This window comes from Gadus chalcogrammus, chromosome 5 (genome assembly GCF_026213295.1).
Source record: "Gadus chalcogrammus isolate NIFS_2021 chromosome 5, NIFS_Gcha_1.0, whole genome shotgun sequence".
Classification (NCBI taxonomy): domain Eukaryota; kingdom Metazoa; phylum Chordata; class Actinopteri; order Gadiformes; family Gadidae; genus Gadus; species Gadus chalcogrammus.
In genome coordinates this window covers 15215215-15239276 of record NC_079416.1, presented here as the reverse complement: position 1 = coordinate 15239276, position 24062 = coordinate 15215215, and the positions used below count along the sequence as shown (strand labels likewise).

Here is a 24062-nt window from a genome sequence, read left to right as displayed (position 1 = left end):
CCTAAACCTAACCCTGAACCCAAACCAAGCCAAACCCCTAAATCTAACCCGTAAACCTAATCCTCAAATGTATTAATGGAAAATAAATGTTCAGTTTTAAGTAAACTTTTGTAGACCAAAGGATTTTCTTCCATGTTTTTTCAAATGTTTTACACATTATAAACAAAACAAACCGTACATACGGTTGTCGACCGATCCAGAACAATCAGTTTCTAATTGAACGATAATGATAATAATAATGATAATGATACCAAGACTATAATAACTCCTGGTTTCCAATTGTACACTGGTGCCATCGTCTGGACACGAGATGAACTGAACTCCATAAAGCCTGGCTCAAAATTAGTATTTTCTGGAATAAAGTATAGAAAGGATAATAAACCTCTAATCACGATCAGTAGTAAGTTATTCTATGGGGAAAGTCGACGTGAAGTCGGGCCCAGAGCCTCATCGACCCGGCATCGTTTGTAGTTCATTGGCGGCTATGACTATAGTTGAACAACAATACCCACAATGCACGTGCGCACTGCGCATGCTCCCTTCGCGCCCACACGTCGTCGTCAACAAGAGAAGCCGACCTGAGTTCAGTGCTAGCTCTCTATCTACCGCTAGCTCGCTATCCACCGCTAGCTCCGCATTACATCCTCCAGGCAGAGGAACTAAACTCGTCTAAAGACTAACTTTCCCTCGACAACTTGGTCTGAATCCACACCCAGTGGGTCGAGTTGGAGAGCGCTCATTTCATCCAGAAGGTGAGCAAGCGTTTAAGTGAAGACTTCACATATTAGTCCGATACTTTAGCTCCATTAGTTAGCTTTGTTTTCTTTCGGCTCGGCTACTTGCTAACCTCCGTAGCGTGTTGCTCTTCCGAGATAACTTCTACCGATCCGTCTTCTAATCCCAATAAAAACTTAATTTCGATTAGACTTAAAACGTTACATAACGAAGACATAACCCCCGAGCCATCGCGATCGTCCCGGTAACGTCTTCTCCCCGGTAGTCTGACCGATGGCGTGCGGCGCCACCCTGAAGAGGAGCCGGGACTTCGACCCCCTGATGAGCCCCGCGTCCCCGAAGAGGAGGAGGTGCGTCCCGGTGTCCCCGTCGCCGAGGAAGTACCTTCGCATGGAGCCCTCGCCGTTTGACGAACCGTCGTCAAGATTTACTGCAGGTGAGGATGGACGTCTGCCACTGTCTCTCTCTTTCCCCCTATCTCTGTCTCAGTCTCTTTCTCTCTCTAATTCTCAGTGTCTCGCTCTCTCCCTATCTCCATCTCAGTCTCCTTCACCTTATCTCCATCTCTCCCTATCTTCCTCCCCATCTGTCTCTCCCTCTGCTGTCTGTCTCTCTCTCGCTGTCTCGCTCTCTATCTCAGTTTGTCTCAGTTTCCCTATCTCCCCCACTTTAACCAGGCATCGAACCAGCGTCATCTAGTTGTGTGGTGAGAAATATATTTAGGCGTAGTCGTCACGCAAAGCTTAAATTAAAGCTGTGGTGTTATTTGAGGAGTTCCCTTACTGAAGAGGCCTCTGAGAGACGTCTTGTGTTTTCTACACCAATGGCCCTTTTCATCTCTCCACTTCATTGCAGAGCAAATATTGCATAACATCAAACAGGAGTACAAACGGCTCCAGAAGAGGAAGCATCTGGATTGTTACCAGCAGTCGGAAGGCTGCTTCTCTCTGGACTCCCCGTGTCCGTCCTCTCTCATGTCTGCCCCGCCCGGCCTCCCAGGTCTGAGAACGTTCATCAGAGACTTTAAACTATAGAGGTTGTGGTGGATCAGCACACGGTTCAAATGTGTAATTACATCACGGTTGTATCTCTTCAGGGTCCTCCTCTGGCAGCGTCTCCCCCTCCAGGAGGGAACAGCCGTTATTTACGCTCCGACAGGTCGGCATGATCTGCGAGCGCCTACTCAAAGAGCGGGAGGACAAGGTCAGGGAGGAATACGAGGAGACCATGACCTCCAAGTTGGCAGGTGGGGTTAGACCAAACAACAACAATGAGGTGGCATATTCTCCTCTGAGAAGTACATTAATAACGGGCTGTTCTTTTTATCTTAGAACAATACGACACCTTCGTGAAGTTCACACATGACCAATTAATGCGACGATTCGGCGAGCAGCCAGCCAGCTGTAAGTTGATCCTCTGTGTCTCTCTTAAATGCTTCCTGATACAACCAGTGACTATTAGATCAGTATGTTTATCTTATATCATAGAAAGTGATAGGGCATGTAAATACTTTGTGATCCCACAAATAGATGTGATGATCCCTCAAATAGATTTGAACCTATCATGTTGCCATATGGGGTAATATTCACTGCACAATATTACTTAATAGTATAGTATAAATAGACAACACAAATGGAAGCCTTTTCATTTATATTTATCCAGGTTAATGAGATCTTTGTTCACATTTTGCCTTCTCTTCCAGATGTGTCATGAGTGACAATTTCTCGCTGCAAGAAAATATTTTGTTGAAAACCTCTGGCTGCAAGGAAAGACTGAAGAAAAGAGAAGAGGAAATTCAGTTTAGCTAGTTTCAATAAAAAACTTTCTTATTGTGCCATAAATCAGTCTTTGGGCAAAGGTTTATACGATGCCGTTGTCAGTGGTTACCACTCTTGTTGTAAGCAGCTAGGTGCTTCCTGATGTAAATGAACGGACCCTATCTCTACCAGTGGCCTATGTTTCTCTTGCTGTAAGTGTTTTTAAAATTCTTACTTTTATAAAGATTCTCGGCATTCCAGACTTTAATTGTTCATCGTATGATTTCCGAAGGTTGCGTGTAAATATGAAAAGCCAGGAGGTATGATGGCCAGTCTTTGGACAGTGAAGACGAGTGTGCGATGAAGAGTTTGCTGCCCTCAGTTCATTGTTTTGTACCTGAGCACAAAGTCACAGATTTGACCCTTCTCTCCCCATCACTTTATTTATTTAGACATTTGTTTTACTGGTATTACTTTAAAGCCAATGTATTTAGTGGACAACAAAATCCAAATAAAATGTTTTAAAGCGTTAACACTTTGTTCTCAGACTTGTCAATTATTTTGGAAATATAAAATATATGCAATGAGTGATTCATTTGAGTTTGACATGGATTTATGAAAGGCTGAATTCATTTATTCCAACCTTGAGACTTTAATGTGTGAAAAGGAGTAAAACAACTAAAACAAGACCTTGACTTGAAGGTCTAATATTTACTGGTATGCTGCTGCCCTCTGCCAAGTCTCTAGTAAATTAGGTTTATTTGTAGGCTTACTAGATAAAAGCTATAAAACAATGAGCAACGAGGAAACCGTATTTCATACACAATAAAGAAATCAACATTCCAATTTTATCCTGTCAATTTATTTGAATACGACTTAGTTGTTGATTAGTTAGCAGCCTCCCCAGGTTAGTCGTGCCACATGGTCTGTCTTCTGCTTCGTGGACTTGATGAAACCGAGAAACTGGAGCTCAGACACAGCCTGGATGAATCGAGCGCTTCAAAGCCTTTAGGAAAACAAACAGGGCAGGTCTGGCCAAGTCACCATGGTGACCAACTAAAACAATGGAGCCACTTGTTTGATGAAATCAATAGTTATTGCGCCGCTGCACGGGTTCTGAGAACTACTAATAATACTACCGTTCAAATGGTTTTAAACCAGGCCAATCACAAACAGTTGTTGAACCCAAAATGAGCAGAGGTACGATACTTATTCAGTACATGAATACAGGTTGGGGCTATGCACATAAGTGGACAGGAAATAAGTTGGAAAGGATACTGTTTGAGTTCATCCACTTTTCCATATTCTTCTGATTCTGGATCTTTGCCCTCTGCAGCAGAGACAACAGTTGCATAGGCCTGGGAAAAACAACATAGATTTCACTAATCCCAGATGCAGCTTTGACATCAGAAAACAAACAACCTTTGACCAAATAACAGCTGTTACTTAAAGCCAGAATCCAAATACTGTGTTGCACATCTAGGATAAGAAGTGAGGGGGTTTGGACTGCTAACAAAGAGGAACAAGGAACTGGAGATGGCGGTCAGCAGACGACATATCAAACAACAAAGTGTTTGTTCAACAGTTTGTGTTGAACAAACACCAGTGTTAAAATAGGGTTAGGATGCATATCTACGGGGATCGGCTGCAGATCTACAGGGTTAGGATGCAGAACTACAGGGTTAGGATAAAGAACTACAGGGTTAGGGTTAGGCTAACATGCAGATCCACAACCATGAGCATGGACATATTTCCATGCAAGAGCTGTTGGCTTCCAGGTCAGTCGGGGCGTTATTAATAACCAAACTAAATGTCTCCATGGTTCCCCCCCCTGCTCACCTCCAGCCAGTCGTAGAGGTTGATGAGTCTTCCACACTCCAGGTGCAGCTTGTGCACGATGCACAGGTCCGGCGCTGCGTTGGAGACCCCTCCGTCCTCCGTGAGCAGCGCGTCGTTCTAATAAGAGATCGAGAGAGACCAGATCTCAGATCTGCTCCTCATGTGTGCCCCGTATCACTAGAACACTTTCCACTGAAACAGTGGGGTTTCTCCATGATGATACCAGTGGTCAGAGGAAACTAAATGGGCCGTGTTCTGGATGTCTCCCTGCAGCCTTCAGACCCATGCATCACCCCTGAAATGCACTTTTGAAAGGTGCTTTTACCAAAGTGAAGGTTGGACATTAGAGTGCCTCTGAACACTGGGTCTCCGGGGGCGGGGGAGGGGGGTACCTGGAGGAAGTGGTAGGGGCTGCTCAGCGCCGTCTGGATGGAGGTGCGCGGCGTGGCGTTGAGATGGCGGCGGAGGAGGGCGGAGGAGCTGTAGTAGCAGACCTCGTGCAGCGGCTGTGTCTCCGGGGGCACCAGGTGGCTCCTGGGGGCCGGTCAGCCACAGGGAGCTTTAGTTAGAGGGTAGGCTCTGCGCTACTATATCTGAACTATTCTGTTTGTTTAGAGAATTGATCAATGATCAACAACTACACAGTAGAGCAAGCAAGACACCAACTTTGTTTGTTTCTAACGCACAAAAAGGACAAAGATCCAAATCATAGGAACATCAGAGAAAATAACCCCTGCACACGAGAGGCACCACACATGTTTCTGATACATCTGATCCACACCTCACTAGGGCGTCGATGAAGTCCAGCGCTTCGTTCCTCAGAATTTCAAAGCCGCTCAATTTCTTAGTTCTCCGAGTTTCCTTCATCTCCAGCAGCGTCTAAAGACAACAGAAGACTCTTTAGAGGAAGACTCTTCTTGGTGGAGATGAGCGGTTGGTGAAGAGGAGACATGCCTTCTGCAGCTGGAACAGGTCCGTCTTCTTCTCCATACTTTTGGCGGGAGACGTCATGTCTTCATTGGCCGCCGTTTCAGGCTTAGCTTCTGGTGAAACAAAGCAAGAGCACCTGTCATATTTTTTATTAAAGTTAATTTTTTTATATACATTCAAGAAATAATGATAGTAAATTAAAGTAAATTAATCATTGTTGGTGACCTGATGTGGATATATAATCTTTACATGCATTAACTTACTTAAATAATGGCGACTTACCGTCCAAATGCTCAAACTGATCCAGTAGTTCCTGAAGTCGTTCCAGAGACGCCCTCATCTTCGTAGACCTGCAGAGCTTCAGGATGTCCTGGCAGCCCCTCAGCTCCCTCAGCAGCTCCTCCTTAGCCAGCATCCTGGGGGAGACAGGGAGGGAGGCAGACGGGTGAGGGAGAGGCAGACGGGTGAGGGGGGAGGCAGATGGGTGAGGGGGGAGGCAGACGGGTGAGGGGGAGGCAGACGGGTAAGGGAAAGGCAGACGGGCAGACGGGAGGCAGACAGGTGAGGGGGGAGGCAGACAGGTGAGGGATAGGGGGAGGCAGTAGAGTGAGGGGGGAGGCAGACAGGTGAGGGCAGAGGCAGACGGGTGAGGGAGGAGGCAGACGAGTGGGTTACCACGGGAACACGCGCTGCACTGCCAACGCTCCACGTTTGTGTGGTCACTACAAAAGAGCCAAGAATATAAACCCCCTACCGCCAAAACAGACCCGATCTAATCGACATGGTTGGAATTAGAACATAATCATTATTTAAATGAATATAAGATAAGCGGAGTGCGTGTCTGGACGCCCTTCCCCTTTAAATGACATTATCCGACGCTTGATGATTGACTGGTGGTGGTTAGCCAGTGCTGGGGCCTCACTTATGTAAGAGTAGCTTTCGGCAGGTAGGAGCTTTTGGATAGATAGTACAAGATTATTATCATCACAAAACTGCTTATCTTTCCCTTGATCAACCCCTGTGGAGAAGGGCTCCATGCCTCACCTCAGGAGCTGCATGGCTGAGCGGTACTCCTCCCTCTCCCACACGTTCCCCTCCAGACACGTGATGTGAAGCTCCCTGATCTGCAGAGAAAGAAGACCTGGATTATTGTAAATAACAGCAAAGTATTTTCCCATGAGTAGGGAGGCAGGGAGGTAGGGAGGTTTGGGGGTGGAAAGTAGGTAGGGAGGTATGGAGGAGGGAGGTATGTTTTTATATGTGTGGCCGACCAACACAGCTGATGCAACTGATTAGTGATCTGGTCGCAGCGCCCCCTGGAGGACGAACCATCGTGGGGCTTCGTATTACGGAACAACGAATCTAAGATCTGACAGGAATGGACCCCCCCTACCTGCTTCCCCAGCGGGACCCTGGGGAGGGAGCGGGTGAGGGCGTGGAGACATCTCAGGACCGGGTAGTAGTTCTTGTGATACTTGTAGAGATCTTTGAGCAGCTTATTGCAGGTTTCCTGAGAGAAGAAAAACCCTTGAATCAATCATTTAGTCCCCTGTGCAGGTTTACCGTGTTCTCCCCCATTACCGGTACTGCCTTTGACAGGATAAGCAACCTCAGTGTCTTCATAAACTAGGTTTACCTTCATGTGCTGATCGCTCGTCAGCAGAGCCACCTGTTCCTGAGGCTGCTGCTGCTCCACATACCTGGAGCAACAGAAGATAAAAAACAGCTGCTAAATCACTAGTTGTAAAACTATGGTCTGTGCTTCAGCAGAGTTATTGGGTTACTGGGGTGGGGGGGATTGTAGATTAGCAGGTCAATGGAACAGCCTTATGCTAACTGGCAGCGATAGCCTCCTACTTTTACACTAGTTGATTCCTTGATAGGGCGGCTGGACAGAAGGAAAGCACTGTTTTCCTACCATTCAACTCCATTGGGAGAGATGAAGAGTTTAACCAGCAGGATGGTGTGGCTCGCCTGATAACAAAACTACTTCCCATCATCAGTAACATCCTTCCTGAACTCAAACCCTCAGAGTCCGGTGGAGGCTGGGTACAGGTCCTTAAGGACGTGCTGTAAGCGGACCACGGACCTTAAAGGACCTGCTATAAGCGGACCACGGACCTTAAAGGACCTGCTATAAGCGGACCACGGACCTTAAAGGACCTGCTGTAAACGGACCACGGACCTTAAAGGACCTGCTATAAGCGGACCACGGACCTGCTATAAGCGGACCACGGACCTTAAAGGACCTGCTATAAGCGGACCACAGACCTTAAAGGACCTGCTATAAGCGGACCACGGACCTGCTGTAACCAGACAAAGGTCCTTAAAGGACCTGCTGTAAGCAGACCAAGGTCCTTAAAGGACCTGCTGTAAGCAGACAAAGGGCCTTAAAGGACCTGCTGTAAGCAGACAAAGGTGTAGATGAACAGTACGTACCTCCTGAAGGAGGCCAGCTGCCTGACAGACTCCAGCCCCCGGTGGTTGAGCTGGGTGGTGTTCAGCTCCACCTCCTCCTGCTTCTCACAGCACAGGACGCTGAGCGGCTGGTTGAGGTAGTGCTCCAGCAGCGCCAGCTAGGGGACACACACACACACACACACACACACACACACACACACACACACACACACACACACACACACACACACACACACACACACACACACACACACACACACACACACACACACACACACACACACACACACACACACACACACACGTCACTGATCTGCAGACATAGCACAATGGGAGAGGAGCGCTGGGAGCTCCTGTTACCTTCAGGCCCTTGATGAAGTTCCTCACAGAGAAGTCATGGTAGAGGAAGATGCTGACCAGCACCTGCAGGACTTTAGCATTGGGCTTGAAGGGGAAGTGGTGGGTCAGGATCAACTGGTCACCATAAAGAAGCACACAGGACATGGAAAACCCAAATGAGTTCATTCAAACTGGATTATCTTTTCTTTGGTCCGAATTTTGGAACTGGACCTGGGTAATGTAGAGACAATGGGCATTTCTTATAATAAAACGATTCATATCTGACCCTCATATTTGAGTATCTTATGGCCTACTGAGTCCACCTGGTCCATCATACAGGACAGATGAGTCTACCTAGTGTACCATACAGGACAGATGAGTCTACCTAGTGTACCATACAGGACAGATGAGTCTACCTAGTGTACCATACAGGACAGAGGAGTCTACCTAGTGCACCATACAGGACAGATGAGTCTACCTAGTGTACCATACAGGACAGATGAGTCTACCTAGTGCACCATACAGGACAGAGGAGTCTACCTAGTGTACCATACAGGACAGAGGAGTCTACCTAGTGCACCATACAGGACAGATGAGTCTACCTAGTGTACCATACAGGACAGATGAGTCTACCTAGTGCACCGTACAGGACAGAGGAGTCTACCTGGTCCACTGGTCTAACATACGGGACAGGGGACTCTACCTTGTCCATGACCGTGGACAGATGCTGGGTGCAGGAGAGGGACTGGAAGAGCTCTATGCAGAGCAGGGAGGACACCGAGTGGGGCAGCACCTGCTGGATGGTGCTAGGTGACGTAGCGATGCCAAACACCAGGATGAGGGGGAGCTGCTCCACGTAGCGACTGCAGAAGCACGAAGAAACATCAGGCACAGAGCCCGGGATCAAACCAGGGATCCGGAGGAGCAGGCCCTCTGGCACAGAGCCCGGGATTCAAACCAGGGATCCAGAGGAGCAGCTCTGACCTGCAGATCAGGATGAAGTCCTGGAGAACTCTCGGGTTGAAGGCCTCCAGGTCTTTGAAGATAATAACGATGGGGGGGCGTGCGGGCTCCTCTTCAGACGAACGCTTCTTACCGGGAGTGGAGGATTTCTAAAGAGTCATTTAAGACAAGGTTCACATCCGTCAACATGTGTGTCTCCTCCCAGTGAGGGAGCCGAACCCACAACCCGCCGGGTCACCCACCTTGGATTTGGTCTCATACCACTCACAGAGCGTAGCGAGGGTGCAGTGTGCCCCCTTTGGGTGGGGATGGGTATCACCCTCCTCCTCATCCTCCTCCTCCTCTGCAGCAGAGCCAACCAGCCGCTCCAGAACCTTCCGCATCAGACTCTTCAAGGCTGAAACCCAAGTGTGACACACTGTTGTGATCCGTTATATATGTAGTCATATGTATATGATCCACAGCACGTATGTGTACTCGGTCAAATACAATGCGTCTTCAATTCTTACCGCCACACTCTTTGGCCTGTAAACACGCCACGTGAGGAGTGACGGACTGCTGCAGTAGTTCACACAAGCTCTGGAAGGTCATGTCATGGTCAGGCACGTTGACCCCTAGAGCCCAGAGGGAGGAAGCAGACGAGGGATCCAATTACTGGGCTGCAGCGATACGAGCCTAAGAGTTAGGGGAGGGACGTTAATGTCGAACATGCAGAGTTCAGCCCAATTCAATAATAAATTAATTAGTCATCTTATTCATCACTTAATGGCGGTAGGGCCCGGTGGGGGCCCCTGCAGTACAGAGGACCAGGGCCCAGTTGGGGCCCTTACGTACCGAGGACCAGGGCAGCAGTGGGGATCTCGCTGGCCCTCATGCGGGCCTCCCAGGGGCCCGCTGTATGGCGGGGGCCGGAGCAGCACCTCTTGATGAAGTGCAGCAGGCCCTCTAGTATCTGCCTGTTGAGCTCATCCTGTAAACTCTTAGACAATAAACATTTTATTAAAATATTTTCATAATGTAATCTGTGTGCTGAATGTACAAATAAGAGGAATTGTCAAACAGCGATTTTTTTTGTTTGGGTCAACAATTCCGTCAACATGCGAGTCTCCTCCCAGTGTAAACTATTGGATGCTATATTGCATTATAGTCCTGTATTTGTAACCAACATGATTTAGAGCTAGACAAAGACATAACTGGACCTTACGTTGAAAGGCGTAAACTATTCTATGTAATAAAAATGGTTTCTTACAGATCATTCCTTTTAACATCAACGCTACCTGTTATCTTACTCTATAACACTTTCTCTAAAGTACAGAGTACAGTCTGCTTTTCCTCACCTCCGTCTCCTCTTTAATAGTGTCCCACAGCTTCTTACAGAGTGTGTATCGCAGGCTGCTGTCCTCACCTCCATCACAGCCATGGCTGAAATAATCCACTGTATGCACAGAGAATCAAACCATTAAAAAAGAGTCATTAGATTAGATTAGATACACTTGTCATTGCACAGTAACAGGTTACAATGCAACGAAATGTAGGTGGGTCTAACCAGAGTGCAAACCTCAGTTTGAGCAACATGTATAAATACATACTTGCAGTATAATATCTGTGCAGCAAAAATTAATTACAACAGTTATACAGTAAAGTGCAGGTAGTGCAGAAAAGTTTGATTAAGTAGTAGGGACTAGGCAGTATGAGATATGGATGGGTATTTTGTAAGCAGTCTGACAGCTGAGGGGAAGAAGCTGTTTAAAGTCAGTTTAGTTTTGACTGAGAGGCTGTGGTAGCGTGCCCGAGAGCGGGTGCCACGTTGAAGGGTAAACAGTCCATGGTTAGGGTAAGAGGTGTCCTTTATGATGTTACAATACATCATTACTACATAATCAATAAGTAACAACGTTGATGTCGCATTCTCATATAAGCTACAATTACTCACCCATGTCAGAAGTCTTCCTTCTCTTTTTAGCACTCGGCTTGAAAACAAAGCAGCCCTGAAATAGCAAACCCCAAAGTCAAACACCACAGTCAAACCCAAGGGGAGTCAAACAACCGGGGAGTGTCAAACACCACAGAGTCCAACATCAGGAGAGTCAATAACCAGAGGAGTTAAACACCAGAGTCCAACACCAGAGGCATCCAACCCCAGAGAGTCCAACACCAGGGGACTCGGAGGGACTCGGAGTCCAACACCAGAGTCAAACACCACAGAGTCTAACACCAGGGGACTCGGAGTCCAACACCAGAGTCAAACACCACAGAGTCAAACACCAGGGGACTCGGAGTCCAACACCACAGAGGAGTAACAGAGTCAAACACCATTGTCCAGGTGAAGCAGGACCATTACAAAAGCTAACGTCATCAATCTAAGATGAATGACGTTATGTTGTCATCCATCAAGATGTATGACGTTATGTTGTCATCATGACAGCAGATTTAAGTTCACATCTCCGCTGTTCTCAGTTACCTTTGATACCGACGAAGTAGACATCTTGAGGTAGACAGTGGGTTACAAAAAGGGATACATAAAAACTTTAGTTACGAGGAAGAAATGTCTACTAAGAGACTTGGTTGTCCAGTTGTGCTTTTACTGCATGCATGTGATGGGTTGCCGACACGGAACTCTTCCGGTTCCGTCACGAAAATTCCCGCCAGTTTGGCGTCTGAACAAGCCGTATTCCCTACTTATGTAATTTAAAGTTAGAAGTTTTCTCGATTTATCATACTACAGTTGTCAAAATAGTTGTTGTCGGTAGAAAATGTAAACTTAATACATAAACAAATAAATAAACTAATTTATATTTAGCAAGAAGTGTTTTAATCACGTCTGGTTTCTACATGGTAACTTTGTGACGTCACTGATCTAGCATGAATCCTGGGTCTGCATGGACCAGGTCATCAGGTGTCCCATGAAGAGACGTTTATTGGTTTATTTTAACTCAAATTCGGATTGGTGTTACACAATACACTTAAATGCTATTTTAATTACGCATGATTACATTCACTTGATTCCGAGTTTAAAGTACAGGCCGAAATCTCATTATAAGTTTTAACATGGTTCATCATGTAACGTTCACAAATATCGTCAGATATATAGTTCATATTTTTGCCTAATTACTAATGGTAAGCATATTTGAGTATTTATTACTTATGCTTCAACTCACTAAAATAAACAGATGCTTGCCAGTAATTGTGGCACGTCACATATGGTCCTGTGAATAAAGATCTTCAAAGTAGTTTTACTGGAAGCCGGCCTGGTTTTTGATGAAAAACTGTTTTTAATCCTTTGAGGTATCATTGTTTCGGGCTAGGGATGGGTCAGAGAGTGGCGATTGTTCAACATATGGTTTATGCAGAGTCACAGGCTCAACGAGCTTGACGTCTGGAGATGGTTCATGAAGCATCTCTTCAACAAAGTTAAGCATTCAATTTATATTGGAAATGGGTGGGATGGTACATAAGCCACACCTACAGGTTCTAAATCATCAGGTTAACCTTCAGTCTGTCTTGGCTTGGTCGGAAATACAAAGAGGCCATGTTTGTAGTGTCTGACTTATCTCAAACCCATACAACTTTATTTTGTGTGACCACCAAAATAGATACCAGTTGACACAAGTCCAGACGCTTTTCAGGACTGGTGTTAGTACTAAAACATAAGTGGTCCAATGAGGTACTGATGTTTGCTTGAATCAAGTGGTCTACATGAAAGGAAATTAATTTAGATAATCTTGTATGGTTTTAGTCAGGATTCACAGGGTTAAAAGAAATACAAGTTGTATAATGTCTAGCGTTGTAATTGATTGATTCTTTTAACTATTTGCCTGGTTTTTAAACTCAACATTCAGCACTTCCCCTCACCAGGCCGCAGTATGTTTAAGGTTTTCCATTTCCGTACCTGAAAACATTACTAAAACTAGACTAGAGCTCTTTAGTTGATAACACACTATGAAAATAAAACTATAATGGTTCTTTGTAAAACGCTAACAAACCTCTACCTGCCCCAACCCCACCAGTCCTAACCCTACCCGTCCTAACCCTACCCCTATCCATCTTAACCCTACCTGTCCTAACCCCACCTGTCCCGTCCCAACAGAGGCTGGTTATCTGAGTTACAAAAATAATCCATCGATCCAAGATTTACAAAAAGGTACAGGTTACATTTTATTGAACACTGTGTGGAAGACATGTAAATATTACAGATAGGTCTACTAGTGTTGAGAAAGGATAAAATAAATACAAACAATACTTGAAATCCCATAGGGATATATAAAACAGTTCTTAAAAGTCTCCAATTAGAAAAGAAAAAAAACTCTTCAGTACTAAGCTCATAAATACAAACATGTTTCTAAAATCTATGCCCTAAAGATTACCTGGTTATTATATCTAACGTACATACTTAAAATCATCCAAGACATATATTTCATAAGTACAAAATTGTCAATTTCCTGTTTAACTGGGACCACTTAATAGTTGGAAATCTGATGCACCATCAACAAACAATTCTGCAGCATTTACCTTCTCGAATCCTGAGTGAGGTTGAAAATAAAGCCCAGGCTACGATCCACTACAAAACCACTTTCTTTATGATAACTATGGGTCTCATATTTTGTAGCTGCTTGAGTAAAAGGTCGGCACCATCTGAAAATGTTTTATCCACTAAAATCTTAACGTTATTAACTGATTTGAGATTAAGGGGATTTCTGAAGTCAACTGCATTTGCATTGTCACTTATTTCATCCGAGACTTTCCCCCTTTGAGCAGACTTTTGTTTGACAGAGTGAGGCTTTTTGGCTGGCAGTTCAACACCGGCTCTATCGCTCAGCTTCCGTTTGGAAGCTTGGGTTGACTCTGAGGTTTCTATAAACTTTAAGAAGGAATCTTCGAGTTCTGAAGGCTTAAACGTTTCGGGAAGGAGACCCTCGTCACACTGCTCCTCTGGGGGCGAGGGAGTTCCAGGATTAGAGTTATCTCTGGAACTGCTAACAGTCAGACGGTTTCTGAGGGTCTGCATCCGCTCTGTGCAAGCTGGTGTTGGATGAGCAGGCTTCCTAGGACGGCCTTTCTTATTCCCCTCGGTCACGGTGGAAGTCTGAGACTCTGAACTCTCGTCGGTGGATGATTTGCCGTAGTCGTTGGCCAATCGGTCGTCTGCGTTCGGGCCGTTGGGTTTTGCGCCTTCGGTTTCACTCTCTTCGTTTTCACTAACTTCGGACGAAGAGCTTGTGGACATGCCTTCAGATTTGTTTGCATCTTTGAACCTGGAACGGGAATACTTTTTGCAGAATATAAACTGGCTCCTATGGTCCTCGATGTACCGCTCTGTGAGGCCATGAGTGGTGTAATGTTTGAAGATGCTCCTCTCGGCCCGCTCCACGGTGTCACAGCCCATTATCATACAAGGGTACTGCAGGGAGGACTTCTTGGTGCACAGGGCGGACGCCTCCTCGTGAGATTTGAGAGCAGGTTTTCCAAAGCTGCTCCAATGATCTATAGAGTTGACCTCTTTTTTTTTTAGGTTTTTCTTTTTTACTTTGTACTTGCTTTCAAAGATTTCTTTCGGGCTGGTTTCCGGGCCAAAAAGGCCTATTGACTTGGTTCTCCTACCGTCACTGCTTTTCGGATCGTAGACGTACTCGTGCTTCTTGATCAGATGTCGCAGGAGGTTGGACTTTGTAGTGTAGACACAATCACATCCGTCATACTCACACTTAAATGTCGTGTCCACTGACCCGCTCTCAGAGATTGCGATTTCTTTGTGGAAGTTTTTGATGTGCTCAATGTACTTGTCCGCACACTCAAAGGGTAGAGAGCACTCCTCCCGATCACATTTAAACGTTCCTACGTTCATGCTGGACATCATAGCAGTGGCTTTATCACGTGTGAATTTGTGAAGTAAAAGGTAATGCTGCACTAACTTAGGGACTCCCATGAACACTCTGGAACAATCCTTTACTTGACATCTGACTTCATCATCTTTTACCAAGCTCTCTTGTCCGCTCGTTACACTGTGTTTATCAGAATCCCCTTCTGCTCTGGTCAAGGGCAAGGAGGCCTGATGCATAGCCCTGTAATGGAGGATAAGGTTCTGTTGAATGGTAAACGCAGCGTTACATCCTTCGTGAACACAGCGATACGGTCTATAAGGGCTGAAGGCGTTGTCTAGGTCGCCCATCTTCAGCCCCATCTTCTTCTGGGGCTTCTCTCTCTTGTGGTGCTCCTCCTTTGTGGGAGAGGTTTTTGAACCACTCGGTTGGTCAGATGGTTCATGGAGATTCGACTCTATGCTTGCCTCCCCATGCTGCTCGTTTGGTTCTGGACCCGGATTTGCTTGAGCCTCTCCAGGTTCCTCTTGAGCCGGATCAGGCATTGATGAGGAGCTCATTTCACAGTTCTGCCCGTCGCTCAAATAGTGAAGAGGGGATGGCAACTTTGTAACAGTTAATATTTCACAGGCAATACCATCGTCTGCAGAATCAGACGCAGCCGTGACCATCATGACGTTGTCTTCATGGTCCGTCTGAGTTTCAATCGCTATATCAAGTGGCTCTTGTTTAATGCCAGGTACTCCTAGTGAAGATCTCGTTGTACGACTTGTATTCTCCGCAGCGCTGGTGGTACGGCTGCTATAACAATCTTCTTTGGCTAGTCTGAATACACGCCTATTGCGTGCACTGAATTTTAGCTTCAACATCTCTGGCTTTGTTAGGCGATGAACCTTTTCGTAATGGATTCTCAAGCCCGTCGTTCTGGTAAATGTTTTAGGGCAAATCTGACAGGGGTATGGCGAAAACTTCACTGGAGTCCTTTTCAATTCTTCTATCTTATCATTGGTGTAATCATGCATTTTTGCCAAGTGTTTGAATAATGCCTCTTTCGTCATGAATGAAAACTCACAATCATCCTGATCACACTTAAAAGGTTTGGGTAACTTTTCCCGGGACTTCTCCTCGCGTTTTTCTTTCTGAGTCTTACTTTTTTCATGGTCAGATAAGGAGTCTATGATGACGACATGTTGAGCTAAGGCCATTTTTTCCATTTTCAACTTCTCCTGTGCAGCCTCAATTAAATCCAACCTTTGAAAGGCCTTGGAGATTTCCATCAAGTGATCCTCACTGCGGGGCCTGGCCTGGGAGGAGGCAATGGACTCCTTCTCCTTCGGATCGCTGTTGGTCTGACCGGGCGGGAGCTCCTTGGAGGCCGAAGGAAGCGGAGCAGAAGAGGGGTCTATCATTGAATTCTGGGGCTCCGTTTTAATCAGGTGAGGCGTGGTCAAAGTGGTCAAGCTACAGCTTTCCTGTGAGAACTCTCCATTGGTCATGTTGAATATTGCTCCATTAGTATCGGGGACGAGAGGGTCATTGAGAAAATCTAGGAATGATGTGGGTAGGTCAGCCGTTAGATCCACTTCATCCAACGGCTTGCATTGAGACCGCTTTGATAGATGACCTCCGAGGGACTTGGTGCTTGTGAACTCTCGGAAGCATCTCCTGCAGATGACTTTACCATCCTTTATTATCGCCGGCCATTTGGTTCTCTTGCTCAGTCTGTTTCGCTTTCCTTTCGGTGCATCAGCATCGTTGCTCTTGTCATCGGAGGGATTAGCCTCACCTTCGACCGTACTCAATTCTTCCTCAAACGGGACGTCTGCGGTAATAACACTTTGTGGACTGAGCAGAACCTTGACCGTGCTGTCGATCGGATCAAGGGCAGGCGTCTCCACCTTGGGTGTCGTAGCCTTGGGAATGACGGAGGTGGCTTTCGGTACACCTTCGGGCTCTGGGATGTCTGTCTGACATTTCATTGGGAGGTCTTCCTTTGTTTCTGGAGGCAGACTGGTTGCTGCGTTCGGATTGTATGGAGGGGGGTACGTTTCAACCGGAAGGTTTTCAACTGTTAAAATGCTACTGGGGTGACCGGTCTGGCCCGTCATATTGGTATTCGTCTTTCTTGAATCCCTGTCAACACTGGCCTCCGGCTGCATTAATACATATTGCTGCCCACCATTGTGTATTTGGGCCACATTGTCAAGCATTAGTGAGCTAGATACATACTGAGACATCAAAGTTGAATCCGAAGCAACATGTGTCATGGTTCCACTGTGTGTAGCTGCCAGTGAATGGTCTCGGTCAGCCGGGAGAGGGGCCGTGGTTTGATAGAGATCTGGTTGCCACTGGGGGTAACTCCGGGACGGATATTCAGCCACATTAAAGACATCAGGAAAACAGTTACTCATAGGAGATGAAGGCCAATCCTGGGCTCCTTCTGAATTCATTAGGCCAGCAGAATTCCCTGGGCTTCCCCATGATGGATAGAGGGTAGGATTCACCATTGGAGTGATAGGCACTGGGTCCACTGAGCCAGGGTAACAGGGGGCAGGTGAGCCTGAACATCCCAGAGGATAATCCATCTGCTGCATCCCTGCCTTGTTGCATAGTGGTGGTATCTGTGGAGTCGGGGATCTGTGTGACTGACTGGGGGATGCCGTTTCCATGTTGGAGATTTTCTTTGCAGTTATTTTTACCACTTTGTTGTACTTCTTGGCCAGTTTCCAATCTTCAAATATTTCAGGGTGTTGTTTCTTCACATGCCGTGAGAGACTTTTATTTGTGCTGTATGCACGTGTACAGTCCTTATATGGGCAGCAATGCATGACCTCCTCATTGCCAGCTGCAGCTGGTATGCTAGGAGAATAGCCGTGTGAGGAGCATGGGTTCTCAGCTTTTATCTGAGATGGAGAGAGAATCTGAGGTGGCACTTTCTGAAAGACATGAGTAACTCCATTATCCATGTCTTCTCTCAGCGGACCATCTACATGGTTTATTGTGAGGGGAACAGGGTAAACTGGTGGATTCTCCACGTGCTCAACTACTATGGTCGGTTGCTGAACTTGTTGCTCTGTTGCATCAACTGTTGCTGGGGCGGGATTAGTCAGGGGAGTATAGCATTTCTCTGGTTCTTCCGCCTCTAGATCCTGATTTAGCATGCTTTCGATGGAGTGTTTCACCCTTAAAGGATTAGGTTCCTTGGGCGAGGTCAGTGGCGACTTGGAGGGTGAGGTGCTCGCCATGGCCACGTCCTTCATATAAGCCTCTGTGTCGATGCGTTCCAGGCGGACGAAGGCAGAGCACTTCTCATCCTTCTTAGGGGTGTCCTGGGGGGCGGCCTGAACGTTTGGGGGGTGCTGAAGGACTTCGTTGGATGGTGGAGGACTGTTCACCACATCATGTGTACCATGATTCCCTTGGGGAGACAGGCATTGGGACGGCGAGGTTAAAACCTTTGCACAGTTGACTGTCTGGCTCGTGTATGTAAGGTAATGCTGGGCCTCATGATCATATAACAAATAGGCCTCATTAAAAATCTGTCCACAATTAGGGAGCATACACCGAGCCTGGAATTCTGGATGCGTTTTCCTATGCATGAGCAGTTCAGAATTGGAGTTAAAACTAGCTTTGCAATCAAGCTGTATGCAGATATATGGTTTGATCCCACAGTGCATTTGCAGATGATCATTGAGATGTTTAACGTTAACAAACTGCCGCCTGCAATACTGGCACACCACCTTCTGCTTCTGTATCTCTAGGAAACGTATTGCTTCTGCATCATCCTTGTGGCATCTTACATGAGCCATGAGATTACGGAAAAACTTGAATGCCTTTGAACAGTTTTGAACTGGACAGAAACAATCCTGGCTGAGCTGTGTTTCGGACGTCCCTTGCTCCTGGGTGACGAGGCTGGTTGGATTTACTTGCGTGTCAATACTGGCATAATTGCCGTTTGAAGGTTCTATTTTGACAGGGCTGAGGTTGGTTTTTACGGCCACCTTTACATTTTTTAACGGACTTTTAGCAGACTGAACTGGTTTGCCAACCTTCCTAGCAGCTTTCATTGCAGCCAGTCTCTCTTTACAAGATTGCTTGACATGGGAAGCAACATGTGGCTCTAAAACCTCCCGGCTTTCAAAACTATCAGCGCAAATCGGGCACAGATACATACCATCTTTAAAATGCTTCTGAGCGTGCCGCACAATACGGTGACCTAAAAACTCCTTGTCGCATAAAACACAGTACTGCATGTACGCTCGCCAATTGCGAAACCGAGCAGAGACAAAGCCTTGCTCCCTTAGTTTTTTAGCCTCTCTATTCTTCTCCCTTTCATCTGTGATCTCATTCAGTTCGTTTGTAGTGTTCAACAGAAAGTCCTCCAGGTCCTTGTACTCCGGGGCCTTGGCCAGCGCGCTCTCCTCCTCTTGTTCTTCTGCGTCGTTCAGCGTGTCTATGGACGACACAATGGCCGCTTCTTCACCCATCAATGCCAAGCAGTTGCGCTTCAATGTTCTCCAGTCCCAGAACTCGGGATCAAAAGGCCACTGTGTCTTCAAGGCCAGCAGTAACTCACAGCGTAGAGAGTTAGGGACTGGCAGGTTCCCCTCCTCCTCTGGCTTCTGGTCCGGCTCGTTGTACAAGGACTCCACGGAGTAGTAGGAGTCCACGGTCGGCTGGAGGAGGAACTCAGTCAGCTGACACGCACGCTTCACCTCAAGATCGTTTGGCAAGAGGCAGTAAATAGTTTTGCAGATGGTAGACTTGCTGTCCTTATGGTCACTGGTCGTCATTTTAACGGCCTGAATGCACATTTCCACACACACTGGAAGCCCCACCTCTCCGACCTGAGAAACACAAAATCAAAAAACAACGTGAAGTCAGTTCCTTTGGAAACATGAAAGCAGACCATATAGATATAACGTTTTTTAAATGTACCTCATTTTGTATAACTTTGATGAAGAACAGGATGTGACAGACGCTTCTGCACAGCAGCGTCATCTTCTTGCTCTGCTCCAGAAAAACATCCGTCGAGGACTCCAGCCGAATCAGCAGCTTACTCCAGAACAGCGTGAGTTCCCTGGCAAATCAGAATAACACCAGTTGAAATGTTAGCCGAGTCAATCTATTCAGTTGGTTCCAACATTTTCAGAAACCTATTCATCCTAATTAATCACGCCGATAGAGATTAATAATCTTTGGTTTGGGTGGGAGAGAACCTCGTCCTCTGTGTTTGCATGCACGAACGGAGCTCGAACCCGTGTTGGAAACCCACCAGGCACAATAAACCTCTTCTTGGAGAAGCTGTCGCTTGAGGAAGGCAGTACATAAACACAAGGCTCCCTTCTCGTCGCCCTCCGACTCAAGGTTACAGATCATGTCCAGAGCATCTTTACAGTCGATGGATGTGATCTGGGATGAGACAAAGATGAAGTACACATTAATCCCAGGAATGGGTATAGAAGAAGAATCACACTATTTCTACACGTGGGAATCATGCGTACAATATCTATATACACAATTATTATAAGGAGCAGAACGTAAAGAGAAACATAGTAGAGGTAAACTATTACATTGTTGAAAAAGGAAAACACCATATTACCATGCAAGAAAAACCAAAAGCAATTATTTTGACAACATGATCTTCAACAGGTGCTTGGTGAGGATAACTAAATCACTTACTTCTTCCGTGAGCTGCTCTTGAGTTTTCGTCATGCAGATGCAAACCAAGTAGATTTGCTTAAAGTTCCCTTTTCCTTCATATCCCGGGTACTCTGAGCATATCTTAGCAAGGACCGCAGCCTTTTCAATACTGTCCACTTTGATCAGATGCTTTAGTCTCATGTTGAGCAGCATAGGACCTTCCAACTCCAGAAATTCATGTACTAAAAAAGAAAGATGGAAGCAGAGGGAAACGGTTACTCATTCAAACATTAACTTCACAACGGATCTAAGAAACCACATCTCTTCTTCCAAACAAATGCAACACCTTTCCCTTGCAAATAATGTTAGCAAAATGCTGAGCACAAGAAACAAAAAGGGACTTCAATGGAGTATCAGATTGTGTTTAATGCTCTGTGCATTGATTGTATGATGATCCCGGGCAACACCCACTGAGATCTATCCCAGAACTGACCATGATCAGTCTGAGGAGATCCGTTGGCCAGGATGCTGCTCAGAGTGGCGTTGGCCCACACGCCACCCTGCTGAGCCATGACAGAGAGCCCGCAGAGCTGAGTGTGACCCGTCTCTTGAGAAAGGCTGTGTGCCAACTTGGGAAGGAAAGGAAAGCGAGCAGATGGTTAGACGCCACAGAGTGCTGCAACCATTTAACAACAATATCTGATTTCATCACCAAGGCAGGAGTTGAGGTGAGGAGAATAAAAAAAGGAGAATCTCAGAATCTGAGTTAAAATCTTTAAACTGACCTTCATGGAGGACTGGAATTCCTCCCATAAGGCAACAGGGACGTGCTGGGGCAGTAAAAGTAGCAACTCCACACAACTCCTGTGAATTCACCATCCAGCAGAGAAAAATATAGTTCAAGGACAGATACAATACACCATGCATAGAAATGTCTAATGGATCTAAATATACGAATTTCAAGGCCAGAAGTTGTACATCACAATAACAAGGAAGAGAAGGAGAATGAGGGCAGGGTCCTTGATGGTGCTTCTGTAAACATGAAGGAAATTTGTGGACAACCCCAGGATTTAACCCTTTTTAATCATGCCGGTGTGTCTTATATTTTACCGTCACATATTTATCTATTTTAACAACATGGTTGAATTGCTTAACAACAGACACACAGTAGATTTGAACACACAAGCAAACACCTACATGGATCGTTACACTCACAGAATGGAAAGGAAACTTTTGGGTTTGGGTAGAACAGTGAAATAGAGCTGTTAACAAGTGTACGCAGTGTCTGGATTGGACAGAATACCGTACTCACAGTGCTAACTTTTCAAGTAGAAGTGGCACATTTTCACATTCAGAGGAGAGACACGAGGTGGCCTTTGCGAAGCTGAGTATGGCCACAGTGTAGACCTCAAGCAGGGGCAGGGGGTCTTCATCCGTCTTCCACCGACCAGCATTCTCCACTAAGACCTACCATACCAATGTAAACACCAGGGAATAGAGGCCATTAATGATGGTACCACTAATACAACATCTATACCTCGATGTGAATAAAGTAACTTTAAATCAGACCATAAGAAAGTCATTCATAATGGTATACAATGTAAAGCAATGCAAGTCAGGTCAGAACCACATAGAACTGATCATCTGCTACTTTAGAAAACCAAGATAGGTAGAACTTGCACTTTAATTGTCAAAGACCGTTTCTATATCTGAAAGGAAATGCAAAGTTTTAAATGCAATGGAGAAAAATAATGGAAAGAGATAAAAGATGAATTCTAGGATCAAGTTTCTAATTTCTTCTTCTAGTCCATTGCAATAAACCTTTGGTAAAGGTTACTATAATTCCATACTTAAAAGAAACAGCTTGGTAGATCACATTAAGTTTGTAGTGTACATGTACTTTTTAAATGGATCATGTAATGATGAACCTCTTATCCACGTTATATTGTATTCTTGCTCATTGATTTGTTTGTTTAATGACTCCTCATCAATTTCCCCTTCCATGTCATTGAGCCATAAGATAGATCCTCAATGAGCTTAACACTTCAGAGTGGCAATGGTTATATCTGCACATTTATAACTTCTACAAGATTTGACCAAGCAACCATCATCATATTTTGGATTAGGGTAAAGTAAAACACATCAAATCAGATCTATATGGAAATGCATAAGAATTCTCATCAGGACCTCAAAATGGAATTCATTTTACGGCTTTGAATTCGTGTAGATATTGTCGAAACGTATTCTATAACTGACTCCCATCAGCTACAGTTTTTATGATGGGAAGTGAAAATGAAGCTATGAGACATCGTGGTGATCACTTTCCAGAATAAAATGCATGTATTTGTCCACTGCAGGAATGTTTATTTCTGTGACCCGAGTTCTGCTGGCCGGTGACGATGAACTACGCTGATTAAGGCATGGGACCCGAGTTCTGCAGGCCGGTGATGGTGAACTATGATAATTAGGGCATGGGACCCGAGTTCGTACAGACCGATGATGGGGAACTACGGTAATTGGGGCATGGGACCCGAGTTCGTACATAACGGTAATTGGGGCATGGGACCTGAGCTCGTACATAACGGTGATGGTGAACTACGGTTATTGGGGCATGGGACCTGAGCTTTTACAGGCCAGTGATCGTGAACTACGGTAATTGGGGCATGCGGCCTTGGCTAACACCTTGTTTAAAAAAAAAATCACTGCTCTTTTCTTTCGTCAAATAACGCAGACTATCAAAAGTAGACAATGTATGCAACGATTTAAGATCTGCAAGAATCATTAAAAAAAAATCGGTTTGAACGTGCATGTCCAGTGCCATTCATTAACCTAAATGCAATGCAAACATGCATGGATTATTTCAGTATGTCGCTAGCCCCCCGTCCTCCCAGCATGACCACTGGGACCTGCACCCAGCTAGCTTCATCTGGACCTCCGGCCCGGAGGAAAACCACTGCGGGATCAACGCTCATGCATCAAGGTCACTTCTCCACACGATAATCCGACCAATGCGCACATAAACACTGGCAACTGGCACATAGCGTTATAACGGACGGGTCAAATAGCAGAGGAACGGTTTTCCATCTCATCTTAAAAGGCAGCTAGCTAGCTAGCCAGCTAGCTTGCTAGCCGCTTAGCTACATTGTTGTAGCCGACGTACACGCGCATCCTCGGCCAGGAAGCAGGAGGCTGCAGGCTGGGACGACGCGGAGGAAACAAGCTTACTTGACAAAACTCCTGGCAGAAATGCAAAGAGGCCTCCAACGACGATCCCGAGCTTTCTTTTAGTGTTGCGGTCAAATTCTGAAAACGTTCTCGGAGTCCCTCGATAGTTTTCCGTGTATCATATTCCTTCTCTGTCTCCCCCTCCGCCATCTTCACAACAATCACGACCGCGTACGCACAGATGTTACGTCGCCAGACGCGCACACGCACGGGCACGCAGGAGGGGGAGGGGAGCGCCAGAGTGTGTGCTCCACATTCTCTGATGTCAACAAAGCATCAATGACCTTACAATGACACAAGATGGTAATCTACAAACTAGGCTCCGACGTTTACCCAGCACCCTACCTTATACTATAGACCAGTGTTATGGTCTGTAATCTTTGGTTTTATTACC

At 45.9% G+C, this 24062-nt stretch overlaps 3 protein-coding genes across 4 annotated transcripts; 1 reads left to right on the top strand and 2 right to left on the bottom strand.

Annotated features, from left to right (window-relative positions):
* The first annotated feature begins 525 nt into the window (after positions 1-525).
* LOC130383033 (akirin-2-like) lies at positions 526-3054 on the top strand. Of its 2 annotated transcripts, XR_008895670.1 has the most exons (7): positions 568-752; positions 1001-1171; positions 1591-1734; positions 1832-1981; positions 2067-2138; positions 2438-2704; positions 2785-3054. XR_008895670.1 is itself a non-coding variant. In XM_056591036.1 (6 exons), exons 2-6 carry the CDS (start codon positions 1009-1011, stop codon positions 2446-2448), a joined length of 540 nt encoding a protein of 179 aa, XP_056447011.1. In that variant the 5' UTR covers positions 526-752; positions 1001-1008; the 3' UTR covers positions 2449-3054. The 2 variants fall into 2 exon arrangements, 1 of the variants encoding a protein (XP_056447011.1); XM_056591036.1 differs by having other exon boundaries at positions 526-752; positions 2438-3054.
* Positions 3040-11648, bottom strand: orc3 (origin recognition complex, subunit 3). The gene is made up of 20 exons (XM_056591028.1): positions 11446-11648; positions 10918-10972; positions 10322-10419; positions 9819-9963; positions 9494-9598; positions 9227-9381; positions 9006-9133; positions 8725-8884; positions 8043-8156; positions 7701-7837; positions 6898-6961; positions 6655-6771; positions 6306-6385; positions 5544-5677; positions 5286-5374; positions 5113-5210; positions 4724-4865; positions 4332-4448; positions 3771-3850; positions 3040-3489 (listed from the first exon to the last, which is right to left on the bottom strand). Exons 1-20 carry the CDS (start codon positions 11467-11469, stop codon positions 3384-3386), a joined length of 2148 nt encoding a protein of 715 aa, XP_056447003.1. The 5' UTR covers positions 11470-11648; the 3' UTR covers positions 3040-3383.
* Positions 11649-13062: 1414 nt separating this feature from the next.
* znf292a (zinc finger protein 292a) lies at positions 13063-23875 on the bottom strand. The gene is made up of 8 exons (XM_056591021.1): positions 23669-23875; positions 21756-21910; positions 21229-21307; positions 20937-21072; positions 20483-20685; positions 20076-20212; positions 19739-19880; positions 13063-19647 (listed from the first exon to the last, which is right to left on the bottom strand). Exons 1-8 carry the CDS (start codon positions 23816-23818, stop codon positions 13543-13545), a joined length of 7107 nt encoding a protein of 2368 aa, XP_056446996.1. The 5' UTR covers positions 23819-23875; the 3' UTR covers positions 13063-13542.
* Between the last annotated feature and the right edge of the window lie 187 nt (positions 23876-24062).

Coding starts and splice junctions, on each gene's coding strand:
- LOC130383033 (XM_056591036.1), top strand. CDS start 1,009: ATGGCGTGCGGCGCCACCCTGAAGAGGAGCCGGGACTTCGACCCCCTG. Junction 1,172..1,590: donor GTCGTCAAGATTTACTGCAG/GTGAGGATGGAC, acceptor ACTTCATTGCAG/AGCAAATATTGCATAACATC. Junction 1,735..1,831: donor TGCCCCGCCCGGCCTCCCAG/GTCTGAGAACGT, acceptor GTATCTCTTCAG/GGTCCTCCTCTGGCAGCGTC.
- orc3 (XM_056591028.1), bottom strand. CDS start 11,469: ATGTCTACTTCGTCGGTATCAAAG. Junction 10,420..10,917: donor AAGGAAGACTTCTGACATGG/GTGAGTAATTGT, acceptor CTGTGCATACAG/TGGATTATTTCAGCCATGGC. Junction 8,157..8,724: donor TGTCCACGGTCATGGACAAG/GTAGAGTCCCCT, acceptor TATGGTGACCAG/TTGATCCTGACCCACCACTT.
- znf292a (XM_056591021.1), bottom strand. CDS start 23,818: ATGGCGGAGGGGGAGACAGAGAAGGAATATGATACACGGAAAACTATC. Junction 21,308..21,755: donor CTACTTGAAAAGTTAGCACT/GTGAGTACGGTA, acceptor GTGAATTCACAG/GAGTTGTGTGGAGTTGCTAC. Junction 20,213..20,482: donor AAGAGCAGCTCACGGAAGAA/GTAAGTGATTTA, acceptor GTCTCATCCCAG/ATCACATCCATCGACTGTAA.